This window comes from Thermobia domestica, chromosome 18, assembly GCF_964235325.1.
Source record: "Thermobia domestica chromosome 18, izTheDome1.hap1.1, whole genome shotgun sequence".
NCBI lineage: Eukaryota > Metazoa > Arthropoda > Insecta > Zygentoma > Lepismatidae > Thermobia > Thermobia domestica.
This window is the reverse complement of record NC_137471.1, coordinates 51,961,867-51,984,058: the sequence shown is the minus strand read 5'-3', so window position 1 is coordinate 51,984,058 and position 22,192 is coordinate 51,961,867. Positions and strand designations below refer to the sequence as shown.

Here is a 22,192-nt window from a genome sequence, read left to right as displayed (position 1 = left end):
ATTATGTTCATAGGAAATTAAATTAAATGTGGTTTTTCTGTACTTAATCCAAACTGCTACTTTTATACTTTAAAAGTACATTGATATCATTGCTTATAATTCTTAGTATGAGTCGGGAGTACAGGATAGTTAGTGTCAACTAGGTTTTAAACAGGCCCAACTTTCGTTTTATTCCCGGATGGGTTTGGAACCCGGAAGGAGGCGCGGCGCGCTGATTGCAATAACTCATTATGCAAAACTTCCCCTAGGCAGCTAGCTACAGGCCCGTATCCATGGGGGGGCTAGGGGGGGCGGGCCCCCCTAACCTTTGGCTGGCCCCAATAAAAGTTTCACGATACGCTTGCAAATGAACTATAATATGGTGATGAAGTATAATATGATTGGGTCGGGCCCCCCTAACTTCGACCGGCCCCCCCTAAATTCTTAGGCTGGCTACGGGCCTGGCTAGCTAGACAAACATTGCAGTGACGATTGTCTGGGTATCGCCCAGTGGGATCCAGAAAGGGGGCACGGGACTCGCGCACCCCTCCATGAGGAGTAAAATAAATATAAATTAGTTCGTAACAAAGCACTCGTTCAAAGGCTGCGGAAAAAAATGTTTTAAAATTTCGCTCAAAAGGAAGATTCTGAGTACGTTCTCCATTCATTGCAGATAATGTATGCGTTTCCAGTTCATGGTAATCCTGGATTCTCTCGTGTTAAACAACATTACTTTCCTCAATGCCGCCTCCAGAAGGGCGGAGATAAATATGTATTATGAAGCATTGCAATCCACATTTTTAGTTAGTGAATCAAATATCGAAAAATGTCTCAAGTTTATTTTTCATGCCTACACCCCCTCAAAAATTCATGGATCCGCCCCCGGTATTGGCTGTTGCCAATTAACTGCTGATAGTCATAGTAATATTTTCAAAACATTCTTTGCATAAGGGACATTTTTTCTGTATTCTTTTTTTCGCCCTTGCACCCTTTTACTGCGCCCTGGAGCATCTGCTCGATTCGCTTCATTATAGTTACTGCGAGAAGGTTGCAGATCGATTTGAAAACCCTTTATGTTCTTATCTTGATTAAAATGCGTCTCTGCACTTCTCTATTTTATATACGAATCTAAATAAAATAGTCTCGTATATTATTGTTATATAGGACCTTATGCAGAGTCGTTTTGACATATGATTAGCGACATACTAAAGGTCTGACCACCGCATGAATCATATGTTAGCCGAACTCTTTAGTATGTAGAATTGGTTTAGCCTTTTCACAAGTTATTAAAAACAAGGGCGTTGTATTAGTTCTAAATAATGTATCTATTTTATATACTGACGAGTTCTATACCATTTTATATAAACGTACATGCAATACGGACCAAAAAATGATTAATAAATCAAATCAAATTAACTGTAACGTAAAAAACAGTAAAGAAATCACAGAACGAAATTCAAGTTCATGAACAATGCAATCTCTCATTATTATTATTATTATTATTATTATTATTATTATTATTATTATTATTATTATTATTATTATTATTATTATTATTATTATTATTAATAATAATAATAATAATAATAATAATAATAATAATAATAATAATAATAATAAATGTACGGGCCAGCTCCTAAACTCTTTCGCCCCGATTCCTTAAACTAAGTTATGAGGTAGTTTCTTTTCAAATAAGATGAACAAAATGTTAAAGCTAAAAATTTAATCCCATCCTCCTATCATTGGTGACATAATATTTTTGATATTGGATATCATTCAGAATTGGCTGGTTTATATGCAGTGCAAAATGAGGTATTTAACTATGGTAATCGGCATAGCAGTTACAATACTGTAATTATTGCACTTTTGTGTTGTTTTATTTCCAAACTTTGCGTTGTGCAGTACAGAATGACGCCCAATGAAATTATGATTTTCTGCGATACCATTTGGTGATGGCTCGCTTCACGATTTTCTTTTTGTGTGTAATTGGCCTTGTGAATTCAACATGGCGGCTTCCACGGGAGGTGTGGGTATGTTTGATTTTAACTTCGTTAAAGTGCTTTTTTTCGTTGTTGTTAATCATTGAAGGAACATCATTGTTTATAAAAACACTACTTTTGACGTAGTTAATAAGCAGTTTTATGATAAGTTACATGCACTAGTTGTATAAACAGAGGGATATAGTTACGCATATTCACTGCGGGAATAAACTGGTGAAGTACATACCCGCCATTTCTTTTTATTTTTTTCTTCGAATATTTAGTGGGAAATAAATTATGCAACTTGTGTAAGTAACTGGATGTAACATGTATATAATTATAAGTAAACACATATGAACATAGTATGCCGTGGTTGTTTTCGTTATGCGTCAAAATTAATGTTAAGTATAAAATTTGAACGGGTATAGAGTTGTCTAGTTCTAGTGAGTTAACAAGATTAAGGGGAATATTACGTATGTACAACGAATAATAGATGTAGTTTCGATATATTATTGAAGATGGATGCACATTTGTGATAGAAAGTATGTATATTACCATGTGATGCGTAAAATCCGTTCACCTACCTTTTACCGGAAAGATTAAGAACCATACGAATATCTGATATTTTACGTTATATATTAAAATTAGTTTACAGTAAGTAAGTGTGGTTTCAGTATTTGCTCTATGTTCATGTAGCATGCCAAATAATTACGTACAGATTGATTATATGCGTGCAAACTGGTGTGCCATAAATACTATTATTCATGCGAGAAACATTGATGTGTTAGCCACTATACCCAATAATCTATTTCGCGTCAGGGGAGGTCCGCGTAGTTGCGCAAGGACGCGTCGGGAAGGTTCCAGAACACAGGTCCCCCATATAGGTTAGGACCTAGATTGGTTCCTTTCTGTACCAAAGTTAAATATTTAATTCAGATAGTATTGCCGAGCGAGCATTAGCTAGTGAAGGCGGGTTAGAGCCCCGCAGGGCACGTTGTTTTCGGTCTTGATTACAGCTAAATGGGAAGGGGGACCTGTGTCCTAGAACCTTGCCGGATGCGTCCATAGGAAGCAGGCACGAAACGATGGTCGACATACTCAGAAACTATTTCTCATTCAAATAACATGCACTACCCAAATATGTGCGAAGTGCTCGTACAAGCAACGCTTGTATCTTTCGCAACAGAGCAGGATGAAGCCTGTGGGTCCTTCGCGAGAATATATCCGTAGAACAAGTGCAAAGTGACCGGTCGTGCATGTCTGTGTTTGCAAGCAGCTTAATGTGGTTTTCGCTGTTTCAATATGTATGATACATTGAAAATAACTCTAGTGAGAGAAACTGTCTGTAGACATTGCTATAAGTAAATGCTCAGGATTGTCGACAGTTACACGACTTCCTATAGCACATGTAATTATTTTATACTAAAACCTTGTAAGGTCTCGTAGTCGTGAAAATATATAGTAGAGCTTCGCTATAACTATTACGCAGCACTACTAAAACAGACCTACTTTCTGTGTCTGCGTAAGGAGGCCAACTGGAGCGTGTAATAAAGTTAACTCAGAAGATGATGATTAAGTTAGTATTCATCCAATGGAGATGAGACAATTTGTCAAGATTTTTTTGCTTGGTGTGGCGTAATTTTTAGAGATGATAGAGACAAAAGAAATGATCCAAATCAAATTTTATACTCAGATTCGAGTTCATCATTTCTCAAAATACACCGCGAAAACAGGGATTTCACATAACAATCAACCGAAGCATAATGCTACATTGGGCTTTTGACTATGGAATTGACCTTGATGTCACCTCCAGAAATTGGGACCTTCACTTATCGATTCTTAGCATTAACTTACCTGGAACTTGATTAAACACACGTAACTCATGTCTAATTCATGAACATATGTTTAATATTTGTAATTTGTGAGTTTAGCGTCCCGTTTTAGCAGTTTAACGTGGGATCCGAACCTCATGATTTTCTGCCGAAAATCGAACCTGGATCTCCTATGCCAAAGGCGCATACGCTATTTAGCCACTAGGGAACTCAATATTCGTAATTAATTGATCTACTTAACAGTGTTCTCTGTACTAAGTGTAATACGAAAAAAAAGTTAAATAGGCCTACTATCGCAATTGCAAAAGATTGCCATAAACAGTGAGAGGTACGAAACACACACGGCCACCTACTGGCCATAACTTGTTACCCACGGAATATTCCGACCCAATAATTGCCATTGCATGTATTTGTTGTGTTATGGGGTTCTGGCAATTACGATAGCATTATAAAGAAAATGTAGAGCATTTTCTTACCAGGGAACTAAGTTTCTACTTTCTAGCCCACCAGATTAATTTTCTACAAACACAGCATGAAGCCTGTGAAAGATGAGTGTGCACTACGACAGACATTCTGAGAGGAATAACGTCCAGAAAACAGTTTCCCTTTTTAGTTTATTTTCACCCACTAGGTTCTCTGCATTCTTTCTATTAGAACATTGAACAAGACTTGTTTTCAACATGCTACAAGCTGTTAAATATCACTGCATACAATCGAATGTGGCACTCATTTCTTTATGTATATTTTTTTGAGTTCACTGTAGTACACTGGAAATATGTAAGTCAGCTCCAGTAGACACCCTGTTAATGAAAAAAGAATGCTGCAGCTGCGATTATTCGCTTTGACCCACGTTTCATTGTTCAATATTTTAGAGAGATATTAAAAATATCAATTTGGATTCCTCATACGATATATCATGACAATTTGTAAATGCTTATATTGCATGTGGGATGTATCTCATACAGGGAATTGAGTTCTTTAACAAAAGACATCTCTAGGGTATTACGTCAACTTACAACACTGACCACGCTCTTTGAATACCTATAGCCTATTACTGTACCTATTACCAAGAAGAATCTAAAGGGATGACGGTTTGGCAGTAAAATCCAGACTAAAAGAATACTGATGTGAGTGTTGGAAAATGGTTTCCTAACGTCTTCCAGCAGTGGCAGCGGAGGAGGGCAAGTTCGTGTTATTGGCTAAGAAGTATTTCAAAGGGAACTAAAGGTATTAATACAAAGCACATAATTTGAGGTCTGAATTCAGTAGTCAGATCAGAGAGCTTGGTAGCCATTTTTTCGTCGTAGTTCGAAGGCGAACTAAGTTAAGTCCAAATGCTTATCGCTAATGGTGACCAGAAATTTCGCACCCTGTATAGACTGAAATAGTGATGTCATTTCTTCTTCGTTACCATTTTCTCAACAAATGCAGGAAGCAAAAGGAATACTGTGAAGTCTACTGTTAATAGGACAATTGTAGGATATTTTGAAAACAAAGTAAAGTTGGTGGAAAGAGGCATAAATTAAAAATATGGGACCACTATTTTGAAAATATACGAGTGAAATCTAGTAATTCACAAAGTAACATCTAAGGAAGCTTTTCCTAAAGGCTACATCTTCAGGTAAGCTGATAAGATAGAAATTGCATAAGTAATTACATTGCCATTACCACGTAATGCATAATAAACAAAAGCAACTATACACAATTTAAAAACTGTAAGGTACAAACTGACGAGCTGTCGGCACAATGAAAATAGAACATATATACTATTTGTCTACAAGGAAAAGTCATTGTCTACTTGGAGAATAGTGTTAAATTATATTGGCACATTTAGATTTCTTACGTCCACCCTCTAAAATATGAGTGCATAGTTGCAGTGACTACAAAAGAAAGAAACAAAAACAATAATAATAATAAAAAAGGCACTAAGCGTGTAACCATACGCGTGTTGGGAATTTTCAATCTGAACCAATTTCTGATCGGTTAATACACATAAGATCTTTCCTTATATTTCCTGTTTACTTTAAAAATATACACTGATAGTACATGAAGAATATATCCCATTATAAGTTGTTCAGCATAAGATTCAAACATTAATTCTGTAGGCCTACACATTTACAATGTGATGTGTGATATTGACGATACTAAATAAAAAATTTCCACAATTATTTAAATTTAATATCCATAATAAACAAGCTAAGTATATTTTGTCACTCAATGTACTGTAACCTCCAAATGTATAAATACACAAAATCTGCAATATCAGGAGAAATATTTCACTTTCAACGCTTGTCATATTTTAACACTAGCAGCGTTCACCCCGCTTCGCTGCGGTCACCCCGGAACGCAATAAACTTTGTTACTTAGATAATTTTTACTTTTTCGCTTTCAAGTGATATGATAAAAACCATAGAAGATTGCAGTAAATCTTAACATTATATCGCCTGTCATTTATGTTAACCCGCCCCGCTTCGCTGCGGTCATCCCGGTGCTGGCATATTGTAAAAGTGTCTCTAAAAATAAGCAAATCAATTAAAAAATTTTAAACAGAAGATTCAAGCTATTTTCCGCTGTATATCGCCTGTCATTTATGTTAACCCGCCGAGTGACACGGTCATGCGGGTTGCATATAAATACGTTTATTTTTACCTATGATGAACTAACAAAGGATTTGTGGACACCTGAATGGTCAATTATCTCAAGACACTGGTAATTAAAAATTAAAGTGATATGATAAAAACCATCTAGGGTCCAAATCCTAAAAACCCCCCAAAAATGAAAGAAATTGGTTCAGCCGTATTAGCGTGATGAGCGGACAAAGAATTGTACGTTCTCTTTTATATATATAGATATTATTTACCTAATTGTTTGCTTTTTCTATCTTTTTGTAGTTTCATTCATTGGAAATCTTTTTTTGACATATACAAGTGTTTCTTTTACTCTAATGTTTACATCTGGTGCTTGGGGTCCCGGGTTCGATCCCAGCTCCCGCCAAGTGAACTTTGTGGTGGACAAACACCGTGCTCGTGAGTTTTCTCGGGGCTCTCCCGTTTCCTCCCACTTTCTTCATTCCACCATTTTCACTCATCTCTCATCATCACCGTCTCCTTTAGCCTAACCGGCATAACCGTGGGACGTAAAACTCAAAAAGATTTCATTTCATTTCATTTCTAATGTTTACAATCCGGAAGTTAACACGTCACTGTTTTCGCTTTGTACTTAGGTTCGTAGAGCATGTTGTTTAGAAAATAAAATTGCGATCACCATGGCAACGAGACGGATCAGACGTCACACTATTTCAGTCCATTAATATGTAAGCTGTAGTGGAGAATTGGTGAACCAATAGTGTCAATTGCTCTCACCTCAGGTCAAGTGGATAGTGCTCGTACCTTTGGTGCATGTTGTCCCTAGTTCGTTCCCGGTAGGAGAAAGTTGATACTTGAACGCATGACGGAGATTCGGATTCCACCGTAAACTGTATATGCACGTCTTATTTAACCACGGTGGCCAAAAAGGATCTCTGAACTTCAACAAACAAGAAAACAACAACAATGCCAGTGTTTAGTGAATATTTATATAAGCGCAAAAAATATTCTTTCTGAAATTGTAATCAAATATTTCTCCGTTCACATAAGAATAATCAAGTTCCAGCAAAATTAGCACAAGTGACCCCAATAAACTTCGAAGTTATCCCATGTTAATAATTTCCATAAACTGGAACGGAATTGCATATTGTGATCATTAAATACGTAATATTTTATAACACTTCCTATTGTTCCAACAGTGTTGAAGTATTTGTACTCTTTAACCCTTTTACTCTTTTATATACATAAATTCTTCTCTCTCATCTTGTCAATATGTCATATTTTCTTTGAAATAATCACCATTAGTTTCAGTAACATGTTCCCAACGAAACACAAGCTTATAAATGTCCTTTAAAAGCTTTTTCCTGGAGTCAAAAAATACAGCCTTTGTGACGTCGCATTTTCAGAACTACTGTTCCCGAGGGTGGTTAGCCATGGTCAAAAGGTAATAGTCCCGATGTGGCGACGTCCGGGAAATAGGGTGGGTGAGACAGAACTTCAGCTCAGTATGTTGATCACCTCTTTGGTGGCTTTTGCCATATGAGGTTTTGCAAGATCGTGGAGAATTCCTCTTCAGTTGACTAGTGCTGGCTGCTTCTGGAGCAGAACGGCTGAAACTCTTTGTAGTTGGGACTAGTAGACCTTAACTGTTATGGCTTTTTAGTTTTCTAGATATTGATATTGGACTATGACAAGTGCTGGTCCACCAAACACACAGCATTACCTTTCTTTGGTGAATGTCCGGTTGAGCGGCTAATGAGACGGAACCAGAAGTCGACTAATGGTGTTTCCTCTTCCGGTTATCATATAATCCATTTTTCGTCACATGACAAGAATTAATCCAAGAACGACACAATTAGTGCACGACAGCATGACAAGCAGATGTACAACCGTTGGAGCTTGTTTCCCTCGGAGAGGACATGAGAAACCCACTTACGTCGCTTCCATGTCATCCCAAGGTTATGAAGATGGGATCGAATGGTTTCGTCAGATAATCCAAACCTGTGTGAATGCTCGTGGCAGGTTTGATGAGGACTCTGCTTGATTTCTTCCTCCAAGTGGACATTGTTGAGAGTAGATGTACGACCAACACGAGGTTTGTCTTCAAGGCTCTCGTCTGTGGAAGAAAAGCGACTGAACCACTTTTGAGCGATCCGTTCACAGACAGTCTTTTCAAACGCGGAGCATATTCTTCTAGCGGACTCAGCAGCTTTGTTTCTTAATTTGTATTCGTAAAGCAAAGTAGCTGTCAGAATATTTCTTTCCAATGACATATTCTTTCGAAGATTGCCTAACAAACAGATAACGAAACGTACGATGCACTGAACAACTCCCTACTGAATAAGATTTGAAAGTATTGTAAACATATGACGTCGTTAGGATCAATTTGACCACACTAACGCGACAAAAGTATGTTCTCAAAAACCGCACAAACTTCCTTAGTTACCTGATATATAGCCTAGGATGTATAATTTTTCGATGCCTGGTAGGGGTGCCCGAATTTTCTGACAAGGAAAATGGAATATTTTCCCTAATTTATAGATCATGACACAAATATACTATTATTCGGAAGTCTACTTCAGGAAATAATAATGTACGAACCATGAACTTAAGTCGGTTAATCAGGGTTGGCTGGTTTAAATCAAAAAACGAAATATGTTCGTAAAAGTATAAGTGTTCGTAAAATCTTGATGAACACACATTTGTGGGTTATCACGTGTCACACCCGCATATTATTCGTATTATATTCAGACCTAACTTCCCCATTCATTACTTGAAGAGGTTATACTACAAAAGCAACTTTTTATTTTATTTTATGAATGTTTCTTTTGTGATATTTTATAGTTTGTTATTATTGTTATGCACTTGCAATCAAAGAAAATTTCTAAATATTGTTTCGTTTTAATAATGTTTACAATTGATAAGATACATCGAAATGCCGCACTTTTTTGGGGGGGGGTCATACAAACCCCACGAGAGGCATTTATTGAAATCAGAAGTATCTTTGGTATCTGTTTATGTATAAATGGATCAGAAGCAGGCTGGACTCAATAATTCTTATCTTTATTCACTTTTCTTACTGATATGCAAATTAAGTCGTTAAATTTCTTTAACTTGGACTAATAAAAGATGTAGTGACTAACATGGACTAAATTAGTTCTTCTGTACTCTGCAGTACTTTGAAATTGACCATATGCAATTCTGTATAATGGTTTCACTTGTGCAATTGTTTATCTTTTTGTCCTTCTGAAATGATTCTTAACAATTATATTAACAAGTATGTAAAGATCAGTACAATGTATTTTTATCAGGAGTCCTTCGTGAGTGAGTCGGCGGACGTTTCGCATTGGTGGCCAGTTAGTCCCTGTTTCGAGTTCAAATGGAGGACAATTTCTCTCGGATGTAAGCCGTGAAGCGGTTTGGATTCAGCTTTAAGTTTATGTGACCCCTTCCAGCATAACCCGGTTGTTGCATAATAACATCAAGGGAAAACAAACTTATTTCTGTTCATATGTGATACAAATACATAGAGCAAATTATTTAAACCAAAAAACCTGGTTTAAACACACAAAAAGACTTTTTTTTTTTCAAATAAGAACCATGGTTTTTGCCAACCCTGCAATTGGTGCAGCAGCAGCAGGTTTTTAAACAAGGCAAGTTCTAGAAAGTTCTGTCTCCAACAAGGTAGCATGTGTAAAATTTGTTTTACGAAATTAGTTTGAGAATTGTAGCACTACCACTCATCCACTTCTTCCAGGAAGTACTCCCATGCGCAAAAAAAAATTGCGCGTATACTGTAACTCAAGATTTTTCGCATTTATTCCATTTTCCTTGCGTTTATGGGTAAAATTCAGTTATTAGTATGTGGAGATAATAGAATGCAATCCATCTAAGGAGATATTTCCAAAAAATATAATAAAATAATAAAAATATAAGCAAAAAACAAAATTATGCTCGGTTTTGTGTATACTGGCAACGATGATTTCTAGGGATTTTTTCAGTAGCAGATCACAATTGCGGAGGGAATTCAGTAGGGGAATCGAGAAGTTGGATCACGGAACTGATAGTGGACTAAAATGTTGCATTTATTGGTTAAAACCTAGTGTATAGATTGCCTGCCAAATATAAATTAGCTTCTGTAACTAAGATGTCGTACGAAAATATAGAATTAAACAGAAAAACTCTTATCTTAAGGTTCGAAGCGATACGCACCATGGTTATGAAGATTATTTCTTTAAAAAAAAAAGAGCCAGCACAACGTAGCCTCCGTGGCTAGGTGGGTAGAGTAGCGGAGTCGTAGTTATTTTATTATTTTGACACCACATCGAACCCCATCCCATCCCATTTTTTTTTTTTTTTTTTTTTTTTAATACAAAACATTATAATTTTTATGTTAATAAGAACCGAAGCAATATAATAAGGACAACTTACTGATATTTTGCTGTAATGACGTATTTATCCAGGATTAGAGAACTATTGTTAATAGCTATTGTTTTCTGTTCATGTTGTTGTATAGTTTCTCTCATCCTGTTTTCTTGGGGAAAAAACAATTTTGTCTCCAACGAAGTGTGAAGGATATATACGGACAGAAAAAGACATCTTAGTACCAAACGTGATTTATCGTGATAAAGTGGACTAGTTTGCCATTAATAAAAAGAAAAAAATTGAAGTTGGCTTTTCTTTAGGTTTTAGCTAAAAAAAAAAATATTTTTTTTCTTTATAAGACTATACTTTATGAGGCAATGTGTGTGATCATACAAACAAATTTAGCTAGGGAGTGAAAGATAATTATTTATAAAAAACATTTTACAGGTTTAGGTGCGTGAAACACCAATACACCATGGTCTCGCTTATCCGACCATCCTTTGTTCCACATACCATATGATCCGATATATCATTGCAAATAGCACCAATCGGCAAGAAGATCTGCAAGTTGTGGTCTTAATCTATTTTTCATGCTGTGGAGTCTATCGCCTAGCGCGCCCGTCTACACCTTGACTCATACGTCTATCATTCAGTGCAGACACGTATCCAGGTTTTCTATTCGGAGGGGGCCCAACACGAATCCTCGTAAGCACGTAATTCTAATGTTTTTAAATATCAATAATAATAATAATAATGCAACAGTTCTGTACCTCTCTTAAACTTTTTCCAACTTTTCATTTATAAACCGGTTTATTTTGGAAACTGCATTATAGCACAAACAAATGAAACATATTTTCGAGAGAAATGTAACTAAAGAAAACTGTCTGCTACGTATATCACATAGCAAAAATAGCAAGAAGACATGGAGTGTATCGTTCTAATATATTAAAGTTAAAAACAGAACGGAAACGAAATGATAATGCTATTTAAAACTGTTCTTTAATTCCACTTGGTCAGTGGCGTATTTACGATTTTGTTTCGGGAGGGGCTTTGCTAACTTTCAGGGGGGCTTTGCCTGGAAATGTAAAAATTCTGCAAGATATTTCATTTACTTTACTATACTAAGTAAGATTTCGTGGGGGGCTTAAGCCCGGAAGCCACCCCCCTAAATACGCCACTGCACCTGGTATAATGGCATTATGGTATGTTCTTAGAATTATAACAAGACAACAGCACATTGCCCAAAGTTTGGACACTGACTACTAGTAAACTGATATAAAAGAACCTCAAAAGGGTAAAGGCAAGTTTATTAAAAAGTGCTTGAGTTTCGGAGAGAGACAGCTCTCAGGCTCTCACGCTGGATACGCCCTTGATTCAGTGCAGTGCAGTTATTTGTTATAAAACATTATTATTAGATGCGTAATATGTAAAATTATATCATAAGTTTTAATTTTAATAGGTCTTTTCTTAACACATCCATATTATCCATCCGTATTTCCAAAGCTAGCATATACATGAACTAGAATTGTATCGTCCTAGAACAGACAATAGTCTGAAATGCTTATATTAAAAGGCTGGAATAAAAAAAGCATAAGTACTGATTTGGAAGCGTGAGAACAAATTAAAAACAATTCAATATATTTCCTAGGTATCAGATTATCATCTTATTATGTCGAAGTGTATTCTTTTTTAAACATAGTTTTAAAAGTTATACCATTCGCAATATTCCTGAGGAAATCGAAAGAAAAACTCCTTGTGCCTCTTATGGCAAAGCGGCTTAAGTGCATGGTCCGAAACCGATTCCCACGTTAAGGTATAGATAAAGTTCCCGTACTTCAAAAATGCAAATCCGGGACGCTACTAAATTACGAGAATCATTGAAATGCTTAAAACTGAAAGAAGTGTGTTGAATACTAATTTACTTTCCTCCATTAGATAGAGTTGTTCAAGTATTACGTTATCACATTTTTATTTATTTCACTAGATCTTCCAAGGACGCCAATTTCTCTTTAAATTTTGGGGGGGGGGGGCATTCAAATGCAGAAGATATATATATGAGAATTTTAAGACAAATTACACTCAAATTATGCCAAATATTGTATATTCATAAATACAAAGGAGGCCTACATGAGCTTTGAGCGGGCCCGGCCCCCCAGGATCAGCGCCCTTGCCTTCTTCCTAGTTAAGCAAACGTAAGCAGATGATTTACTCCCTCCCCCTGGTAAGCAATTTTTTTTTCCCTCAAGTTCTGTTGTGTTTTGTGAAATAACAGCAGGAATTTCCTGATTACTTCACCATCTAAGTGAATGTTTTCACTTAGAGCCATCCCGTCGATTCGCGTTGCCTAGGACTAAAATAAATTAAGGGTCAATAATGAAGATGAGACTTCAGTATCAAACATGAAGAGACATGTGGATCGGAGATCTGTCTTTGTTTCAACTTTGATTTTTTCAAACCCATGATGGGAAATTATATTATGAGTACAATTTTCGAAATTAATAGTATACAATCGTAAAAATATCTTACAAAACGATGGTTTATTGCAAAATACTTTGACTCAAAGAATAAATTACAAGTAATAAACTTGTTACTTTTTCTGAAGAGTCTAAGTCGTGAATGAGACGGAAGCTGCCGAGCGTAGTGCTTGGAACGATTGCCTCACTTGCTCTACCTTCCCGTGGCGCAGCCTTGATTTGACTTCATCCTAAACGGATTATTCAGAAGTCGAAGTCGGAAGATGTTTCCCATTTTTCCAAAACACTCTTGGTCGATTACAATCTGCCTCACTCGTGAGGGGACAATCCCATGCCGTAAGCGTCGGTGGACCACCGATAGGCAACTAGTGACATGTCCCCAAAAATTGGCGGTCCCGCAGCCAAAAATTGGTCCCACTTCCGTTTTGAAAATTATACCACCACCGGCAGAGAAGCGACGGAACGCCAACGAACCACAAAATTATTCCCCTAAAATACGTTAAATCGCCTATATGCGTAATTTCTTTGCATCAAGATGAGTCTAAAAACATTTTTTAAAAAAAATAAAACGAAAGTGCCCTGAGCTGGGCGTGAACCATCAACCTTAGGGTTGCTAATTGCGTGTTCTTCGGAATTCGTCACGGAGGCGATTATGAAGACACAGCTTGTAGAGTGATAAATCGTTGAAGTCTTTTTAATATTTCTAATCCGAGTGCTTCTTTAACCGTGTATATTTGAAGACAACTGTTCGGAATCAAATCAAATGCACTCGTCATGTAATTTTATAACAAAATGGCAAGCGTTTATTTACTTTTTTCATAGTTCTCCCATATTCACTTGCTAGTGATCGGCGACAGTTGCCAACTAAATTCATACAATTATACGCACCCACCTCAAGATTTTTCACTTCATGATGTAAAGGCAGGAGTTACTCTTGACCCCCGGAGCTCAAATATTGTCCTTATAATAACAATTCGTCAGGGAAAAATAATATATAATAATAACCGCATGCACATGACTGGCGATAGTTCATGTTGGTCCCTTTACGATTCTCCGTCACAAATCAGACGAGCGCGGACCAAAATGAAGTCCTCGTTCTTACGTTGTGGTAACTTCAATACCCCCGATTCTAGAAATCTGCTTCGACTCGACGAATCCGTGCCACTAGTGGCACGCTAGCGGCAATCCTTCGACGCGTCGCTATATCGACAATCGCCATTTACCGGCAAGTGAGCCACTAGAAGTTGGCGACGTTTACGGCATGGGAAAGCTAATAAACAAACAAAATAATAATAATAATAATAATAAATCTAAAGCCTTATAAAAAAGTTCTCTGAAAAGTTACATCTAGCAAAATCATTTGTTGGTATTCCAGAACTGTGAATTCACCTTTATTCATAATTTACTTCTATCGTAGTTTTGATATGAGAATGATATGTCTGAAACTAACACAGGTCATTAATACTTTTTGTTGCTTTACTCAGATTTAGCAGTTTTACTTAACAGTCAGTCAATTTGGATCTGTGATATCAGAGTTTTAGAGCTTTCCTTAATTTTTTCATTTCTAAAAAAGTTTGCAACTAACACCATTAACGTATCTCTTTCGATATTTCCATATGTAATGGCTTGGTCACTCCCAATATATCTCAAACAATAAAATATTTACGGTGTCTTACTCCATTAATCCGAACTACATTTTATATCCAACAACTCTGTGCATTTTCCCTTAAATCTGGAAACTTTCTACTAGGTTAAAACTCAGTATTTTTTATTTTCTTCCTTTCTTGCTAAAACGAAAGTGTTCTTTAGACAACCTGGAATGATGACTCTATACTACATTATGTTGCATAGGGCATTTTATGTAGCATATCATTTGACAGTTGGACACTTTCTTTTTATATTGAAAGCAACAGGGATTAAGTCCTTCTACACTTATATGATAAGTAAACACATTCTTTTTGATTCGTGGAATTGTGCCAATGCACTAGGTCCAGAGAGTTTTTAATTTAAGATATTATTATTATTATTATTATTTTATTGACTTAGGTTTTCCTGAATATTAAGCAATATTTCACAAAAAGCTGGTATTTTTAAACAAATGTGTTCGATATCAAGTTTTCATAAAAGTAGTCACTCTCTCCTATAAATAATTTCAGAGGGGCCGCGGTGGCTCAGTGATAAAGCGTTCACCTTTGGTGCATGGGATCCTTGGTTCGACCCCAGCTCGCACCAAGTGAATTTTGTGGTGGAGAAACACCATGTGCATGGGTTTTCTCGGAGTTCTTCCGTTTTCTCCCACTTTTTTCATTCCACCATTGCATTCATTTCTCATCATCACCGTGTCCTTTAGCCTAGCCGGTATAACCGTGGGTCGTAAAACTTAAAGATTTGATTTCAAATAATTCCAACCCAAACAGTTGCAGGAAGTATGTCATTTCGAATAAAACAAACCACTCTATACAATTCTGAGTATTATTATTTTTTATATATACAATTCTAGCGGACCTTATTTATAAATCGAAGGGTAAGAAGACTAAATTCACTCTCTTATTATTATAAATTCATTTCAATTGAAGCAGTTAAAATAGTTGGGAAAAATTAGAAAGCCATACCCTATATTCCAGTGTGCCACAACCGGATAACGTGGCACACTGGCGTGCCCAGTAAAATGAACAGTGTGACGCAAACTTTTACCTATTATTTACAAGAATATTTGTCGAGTTTATTTTATTTATTATTATGAACGATTTTTCCACGGATCAGCTCTCTGTATACAATTAAACAAGCAAGTATCACATTGAGGGAATGAGTGTAATTATTTACTTTAATAGTAATAGAAATATATATATATATATATATATATATATATATATATATATTTGTATTTTCTACCGGGAATAACTGCATCCGGTCTAGAAAGCTGGGACTAACAACAAAGGAACCCGATGTGCTAAACACACACCACCTACGCACTTCAATACACCAACGAAGGTGCAGACTATTCATGAATTAAAGCCTCTCACCCAATGTATTCTCCTAACATGTCTCCCAGTGATTACAACATTTTTTGGTATCTCAATCACTTCCTAGTAGGATAGGTTTACCTAGAGACCACTGATTAACCTGGTATTGGATGTTTCACTTTCTTACCTTTGGAGTTGACAGTCATCGGTTGGACAATCTCACACGCAAATATCTAATATTAACAACGTTTCTTCTATAATTTCGTAATATTGTATTATTTCTTTGTATTATTTATTAGGTTGGTTAGGCTTGTTTCAACACTTTTCTCTTTGCACCTACTTATTACCTATACCTTAACGTTGGATAAAAATACACTAGCTCTCACCGGGAATCAAATCCAGAACCAATGGACTTGAACCATTTGGCAACAACAAGGCACATTTAAATAGAAGTTTCGATTTTGTTAGGAAAATTGTGATTAGGTGTAACATTTAAAAATATATTTAAGAATGGGTACGGATGAAACGCACTGAATTTTCTCGCTCGAATTTCTTAAACTGACTCGTGTTAGGCTGCAGCTATTACTGAAACATTTATTTGGGAAATGCGAATAAAATAATGTGTTTTTGGAAAACTTTGTTCGAAGCAACTTATGTCCAAAAGTAAAGTACCCATTGGTCATATTTCTGTTAGAAATAACTTATGCCATATATTAGAATTATTAAGGAAATAATTGTATGTGAACTATGAGCAAAAGCGTCTGAGTACTTTCTGAGAAATCGTCAAAAAAGTCATCCCCAAGAATAAAATATCCCTTTTGTATCTTTTCAGGACAAACGAGTTATGCTATTTATGAAATACGAACAAAATTGCCTGAGTCGTTCTCCACAAAATCGTAGGGTAAATCTTACTCCGAAAAGTATTATACCACTTCTAGCTTTTTAGGATGATGGAATTATGCCGTATCGTTAGGTTATTTATGTGACATTTATTTATGAAATATGAACAAAATTGGGTCAGGCGCTAATGGGGAATCGTCGAAGAGTAGGCTAAACTACCCTTCTGAATGTTTACAGGACGAACGAGTTGTGTCATATTGTTAGGTTATTAATGATACATTTATTTATAAAATGTGATTGAGAAAATTGTTCGAAAAAACGCATCCCATACAGTAAATTACACCTTACGTATTTTTTCAGAGCAATGATTCAAACTATATTTGTAAAAAAAATAAGCAAAATCTTTACAGCTATTTTTGAAACAATTTAATTATTTTAAATTTTCATCCTTCAGTAAACTACCCTTATTTTTATGTGTCGGAGAATATAGAATTCGAAACGATAAAGTGTTATAAAAACTTCATGTCTAGACTTAGGTCCAGATACGTCGAACAGTATGGCCTCTATTTGAATGCATGTAAAAGCATGACGAACCGACAAACGAACAGATGGACAGACATCAAAATCACTTTTTCGATATGTGGGGGCGTGAAACTTGAGTTCATTGAAATCTCGAATTCGATTTTTATCACTATTACTACAATTTCTTCTTTCGTCGCTTGAACGTGAAAAAGAATAGGAATACAACGACACGTAAGGTGATCATTTGTAATTCCCAAAATTTAATGAGTTACGTTTAATGTTTTGCCATGCTAGAAAAAAAAGCTTATGCCTGTTTGTTATATCATTTTAATATCAGTTTCTCACGCTACTATATAATGTAGAAATATGGTATGATTATCGTTCATATTCATTCTATATTTGGAAATATTCGTGTTCCGTATACATAGATCTGTATAATTTAGTTACGTTCAACAAAAGCATTCTTGCACTTGTGGATATGAAAAAAAAAAGAGAGAGAGAGTCAATGCTCTAAAAAGCAAAAAACAAGCACACACACACACACACATAAACGATCATTTAACATCAGGTCGATGTAACAAGGGGTAAGACTGGACAGACTTTCAAGGTCGCGTATGTTCTTCCTGACACACAAACCCGAAGTGAGTTGTCTGCTGTTCAAGAACGGGAAGTTACATGCAAGACTATAAACTGAAAACAATAACTGTTTCCAATAGTACACGTATTCTAATACTGAATAAATACGTCGATTAAAGGATACTACCAATAAATTATTTCCTTATTATATTGTTTCGGTTCTTATTAACATCAAAATTATACACTTCCTATAATGTTTTGTAAAAAAAAAAAAAAAAAAAAGATGGGATGGGATTCGATGTGGTGTCAAAATAATAAAATAACTACGACTCCGCCACTATCCACCTAACCACGGAGGCTACGTTGTGTTGGCTCTTTTTTTTTTAAGAAATAATCTTCATAACCATGGTGCGTATCGCTTCGAACCTTAAGATACGAGTTTTTCTGTTTAATTCTATATTTTCGTACGACATCTTAGTTACAGAAGCTAATTTATATTTGGCAGGTTTTAACCAATAAATGCAACATTTTAGTCCACTATCAAGTTCCTTGATCCAACTTCTCGATTCCCCTACTGAATTCCCTCCGCAATTGTGATCTGCTACTGAAAAAATCCCTAGAAATCATCGTTGCCAGTATACACAAAACCGAGCATAATTTTGTTTTTTGCTTATATTTTTATTATTTTATTATATTTTTTGGAAATATCTCCTTAGATGAATTGCTTTCTATTATCTCCACATACTAATAACTGAATTTTACCCATAAACGTAAGGAAAATGGAATAAATGCGAAAAATCTTGAGTTACAGTATACGCGCAATTTTTTTTGCGCATGGGAGTACCTCTCAAGTTGGAAAACAAATGAACCGAAGAGACTTGCTGCGCCATTTGAGCTAAGCTTCTATTGGAACTGTGTAAGAGAACGAATGTCCAAGATGATTCCGGACCTTCTTACTCTGAATGGCACCGTTCATCTCTCCTGATCAGAATATGACGAGAATCACTTCGTAAACTGTACCTGGACTTACTTCTCAACAGTATACGCAGGATTCGTATTCACTGTGTGCAGTATTTCACACAGTCACTGTGTGCAGTATTTCAAGTGGCACGAACCTTTCGGTAAGCGGCGGTCAATTGTTTATATAGTTCTAGGTCTTCACGTGTATAGCTCCTCCTCATATAACCGTTTATACAAGATATAGCTCAGTGGTTCCCAGCGGAGGAGGGAGGGAGGAGCATGGCGAACAGGCAAGCTACTGACAAGAAATAAACTACATTCGGAATTACATATTACGACTGTTACAACAAGAGGTATTAAATTAAATACCGTACAAACACAACTATTAAGTAAAAATCGTGGATTCATTAGGAACAAAGCTAGTAAAAAATAATAATGCACTACAATAGTATGCAGAAGTTTTGCTGGAAAGGATGAGAATTATTATTACTGAAACTTTGAGAATTCAGTTCTGGAACTGAAATCACAAAGGGTTGAGACCAACAAGCGGCAAGGACGGGGGCGTGAAGTATGCTGAGTTCACGAAGAGGAGGGCCAAGTAAACAAAATTGGAAGCCACAGTCCTTCCGGTGGGGGTGGAGAAATCTAGCAACTATCGTTAGAAGTTGTCGTCTGGCAGTTAGAGCTAAATACCGATCCTCTTGCGTTATGATTGTCCATAAACGTCCACTACTGAACTATTCTGTTGACTCCTTGGGGGATGTTCAGCTTCACCGATATGGACATTTTTTTTTACCTTGCCTTGCTCCAATATTACATCTAGCACTCACAGTCGCTTTCACTGCCACCTACACTACCAGCAAAAGCTGCTCTGAGCGTTCAGAAAGATATTCATTGGTCTTTTTGTTGCAATTCTACCTCCATTACTTGGCGGTAGCTTTTTTTTTTTTTTTTTTTTTTTTTTTTTTTTTTTTTTTTTTTTTTTTTTTAAGCGGGAATACTTGAGGCAATAATTGCGATATTACAAGTTCTTTCATATAGTTTCTCTATCTTTCACTGTTATTTCTAATTATTGAATACTAGTGTAAATGAACACAAAACATCGACGTAGGGGAAATAATATATTTCCAATTGTACAATTACGTTAATAAAGAATATCAACTGATTTTAAAACTCTGTGCTTAGCTCTTAAGATGCAATTCTTGAATACAGAAATGGTTAGGGAATCCGTTAAATACATTTTTTATTTCGAAAAGTCCTATCACACATGCCAATTATCTAAAATGCCCATGGGTGGATAAATTTCTTAGTGCGTTTCTTATACTAATTTGAGGACGCTGAATTCAATGGAATTATTTTTGAACATATGTCCGAACAACTGCTCATGACAGTGCCCACTTTCGGGTAAGTTCTGTGATTTTTATACGAATTTGAGGATGCTGAATACAATTAAACTATGGACAAATTTATTTAAAGTAGTTTCCATTGCATTCAGCGTCCTCAAATTAAAATAAAATGCACAATTAGAACTTTATTCAAGCGTGAGCACTTATCTGCTAGTGGCATGAGCGGTAGCTATTTGCTGTCTCATGGATAGCAATAAATTAATATTAATTTTGAATGTGCCTCCCATTTTCAGAACATTTGAATCTCAAGTACAGTGTAGCCCACTTAAAACGAACTTGGAAATAGCGAATTATTGGATATTACGAACATAAATGAAATCCGTCACACCGCTCATTTAAAACGGAAGAAATGACCATATACTACGAACAATATTTTCCGTAAAGACCGCTTATAACGAAGTTTTCAGAACGGGATCATGTTTTCTTTTCTTCTGCTCGTGGATAATTGAGGTACCGCAAAACTGGTTTTCATAGCTGTTGTCGCTGTTCAAACCAGACATGACTCACTTCTCCCACTCGGATGACAGCAGAAATCGGCCCGGGTGCAGAAATTTTCGGTAGCGCGCGTCCACCAGAGTTTAAGGTCGAGATTAAAAATAAATCTATGTTTACACTGGAACTCATTGTGTTAGACGCGGAAAGAAAATGAGGTGCGCTTTTCGGTAGCTGTAAGGTAGGAACATACCGCAAGCTGATTTTTGTAATCATTGTTTGTGCATCACTAGATTGAAAGATGGCAAACAAAAAGAAAGCCATATCTCTTCAGACAAAAGTGAAAATTATAGACAAAGTTGAAGAGGAAAAATTGAAATAAAATGAGATGGCTAAAAAATTGAAATCCCGCCGAACACACTTTCAACTTTTGTCGAGTACGTTCTGCAGATGATGCACTTGTAACTGGGGATCCCGTTGTTGATAATTCAGTTATGGAAAGCATGAGGGAAGCTACGAAGGAAGATGAAGCAGATTCCGATGATGAGGGAGAAGTGGAAAATGTGAAACAACCCGTGCGTTTCAAAGAAGCGATCCAAAGTTTGGAAAACCTGCAACGCTATCTTTTCGAACACCAACACGGTGCTGGACAAATGCATTTCGGGCATTTAAAGAAGTGGAAGCGGCGGTGCTACGATCAGCAGCCGCAGACACGGTTTAGAAGAAAATTACAGAGTACTTCTTGAACAGGCAAGAAGAACTTCAATATGTATGATAGGCTAGATAACAACCCAATTAATAAAATTATCTTTAGATGTAATGCTATGCTGCTGTATATTCTTTTTTGAACGTATTTGTTTGTTATCTGATCCTCTGTTTTTTCCATAATTCGGAAAAATACATGAGTTTGTTTACAACGCAGTTCGGATATAAAGAACTCATTGTGTTGCTCCCTTGAAAAATCGTTATAAGTGGGGTGTACTGTATTTTGAAACACTTGTTTCCGTAATACATTATATATTGATGTAATTTTCTATGCATTTTTAGTCGTGCCAAGGAATTTTCGCCTTCTGGAGGAGTTGGAGCAGGGCCAGAAGGGCGTTGGAGATGGAACCATTAGTTGGGGCTTAGAAAGTGATGATGATATGACTCTCACACATTGGACGGGCATGATAATTGGACCACCACGGGTAAGTAATTGTAGTATAGACGTAAGAAGTTCACTATACTTTGAACATAATGTATAATTACGTATCGAGCGTATGGAACACTTCGAGCG

The 22,192-nt window shown here is 36.3% G+C and overlaps 1 protein-coding gene across 1 annotated transcript in view; it reads left to right on the top strand.

Annotated features, from left to right (window-relative positions):
- The first annotated feature begins 1,862 nt into the window (after positions 1-1,862).
- The window catches only part of Uev1A (Ubiquitin-conjugating enzyme variant 1A), a 45,871-nt gene continuing 25,541 nt past the window's right edge, over positions 1,863-22,192 (top strand). The window contains exons 1-2 of the mRNA XM_081745962.1: positions 1,863-2,009; positions 21,961-22,103. Coding sequence (XP_081602088.1) covers positions 1,985-2,009; positions 21,961-22,103 — 168 coding nt within the window. The 5' untranslated portion in view covers positions 1,863-1,984. The remainder of the gene's footprint in view (positions 2,010-21,960; positions 22,104-22,192) is intronic.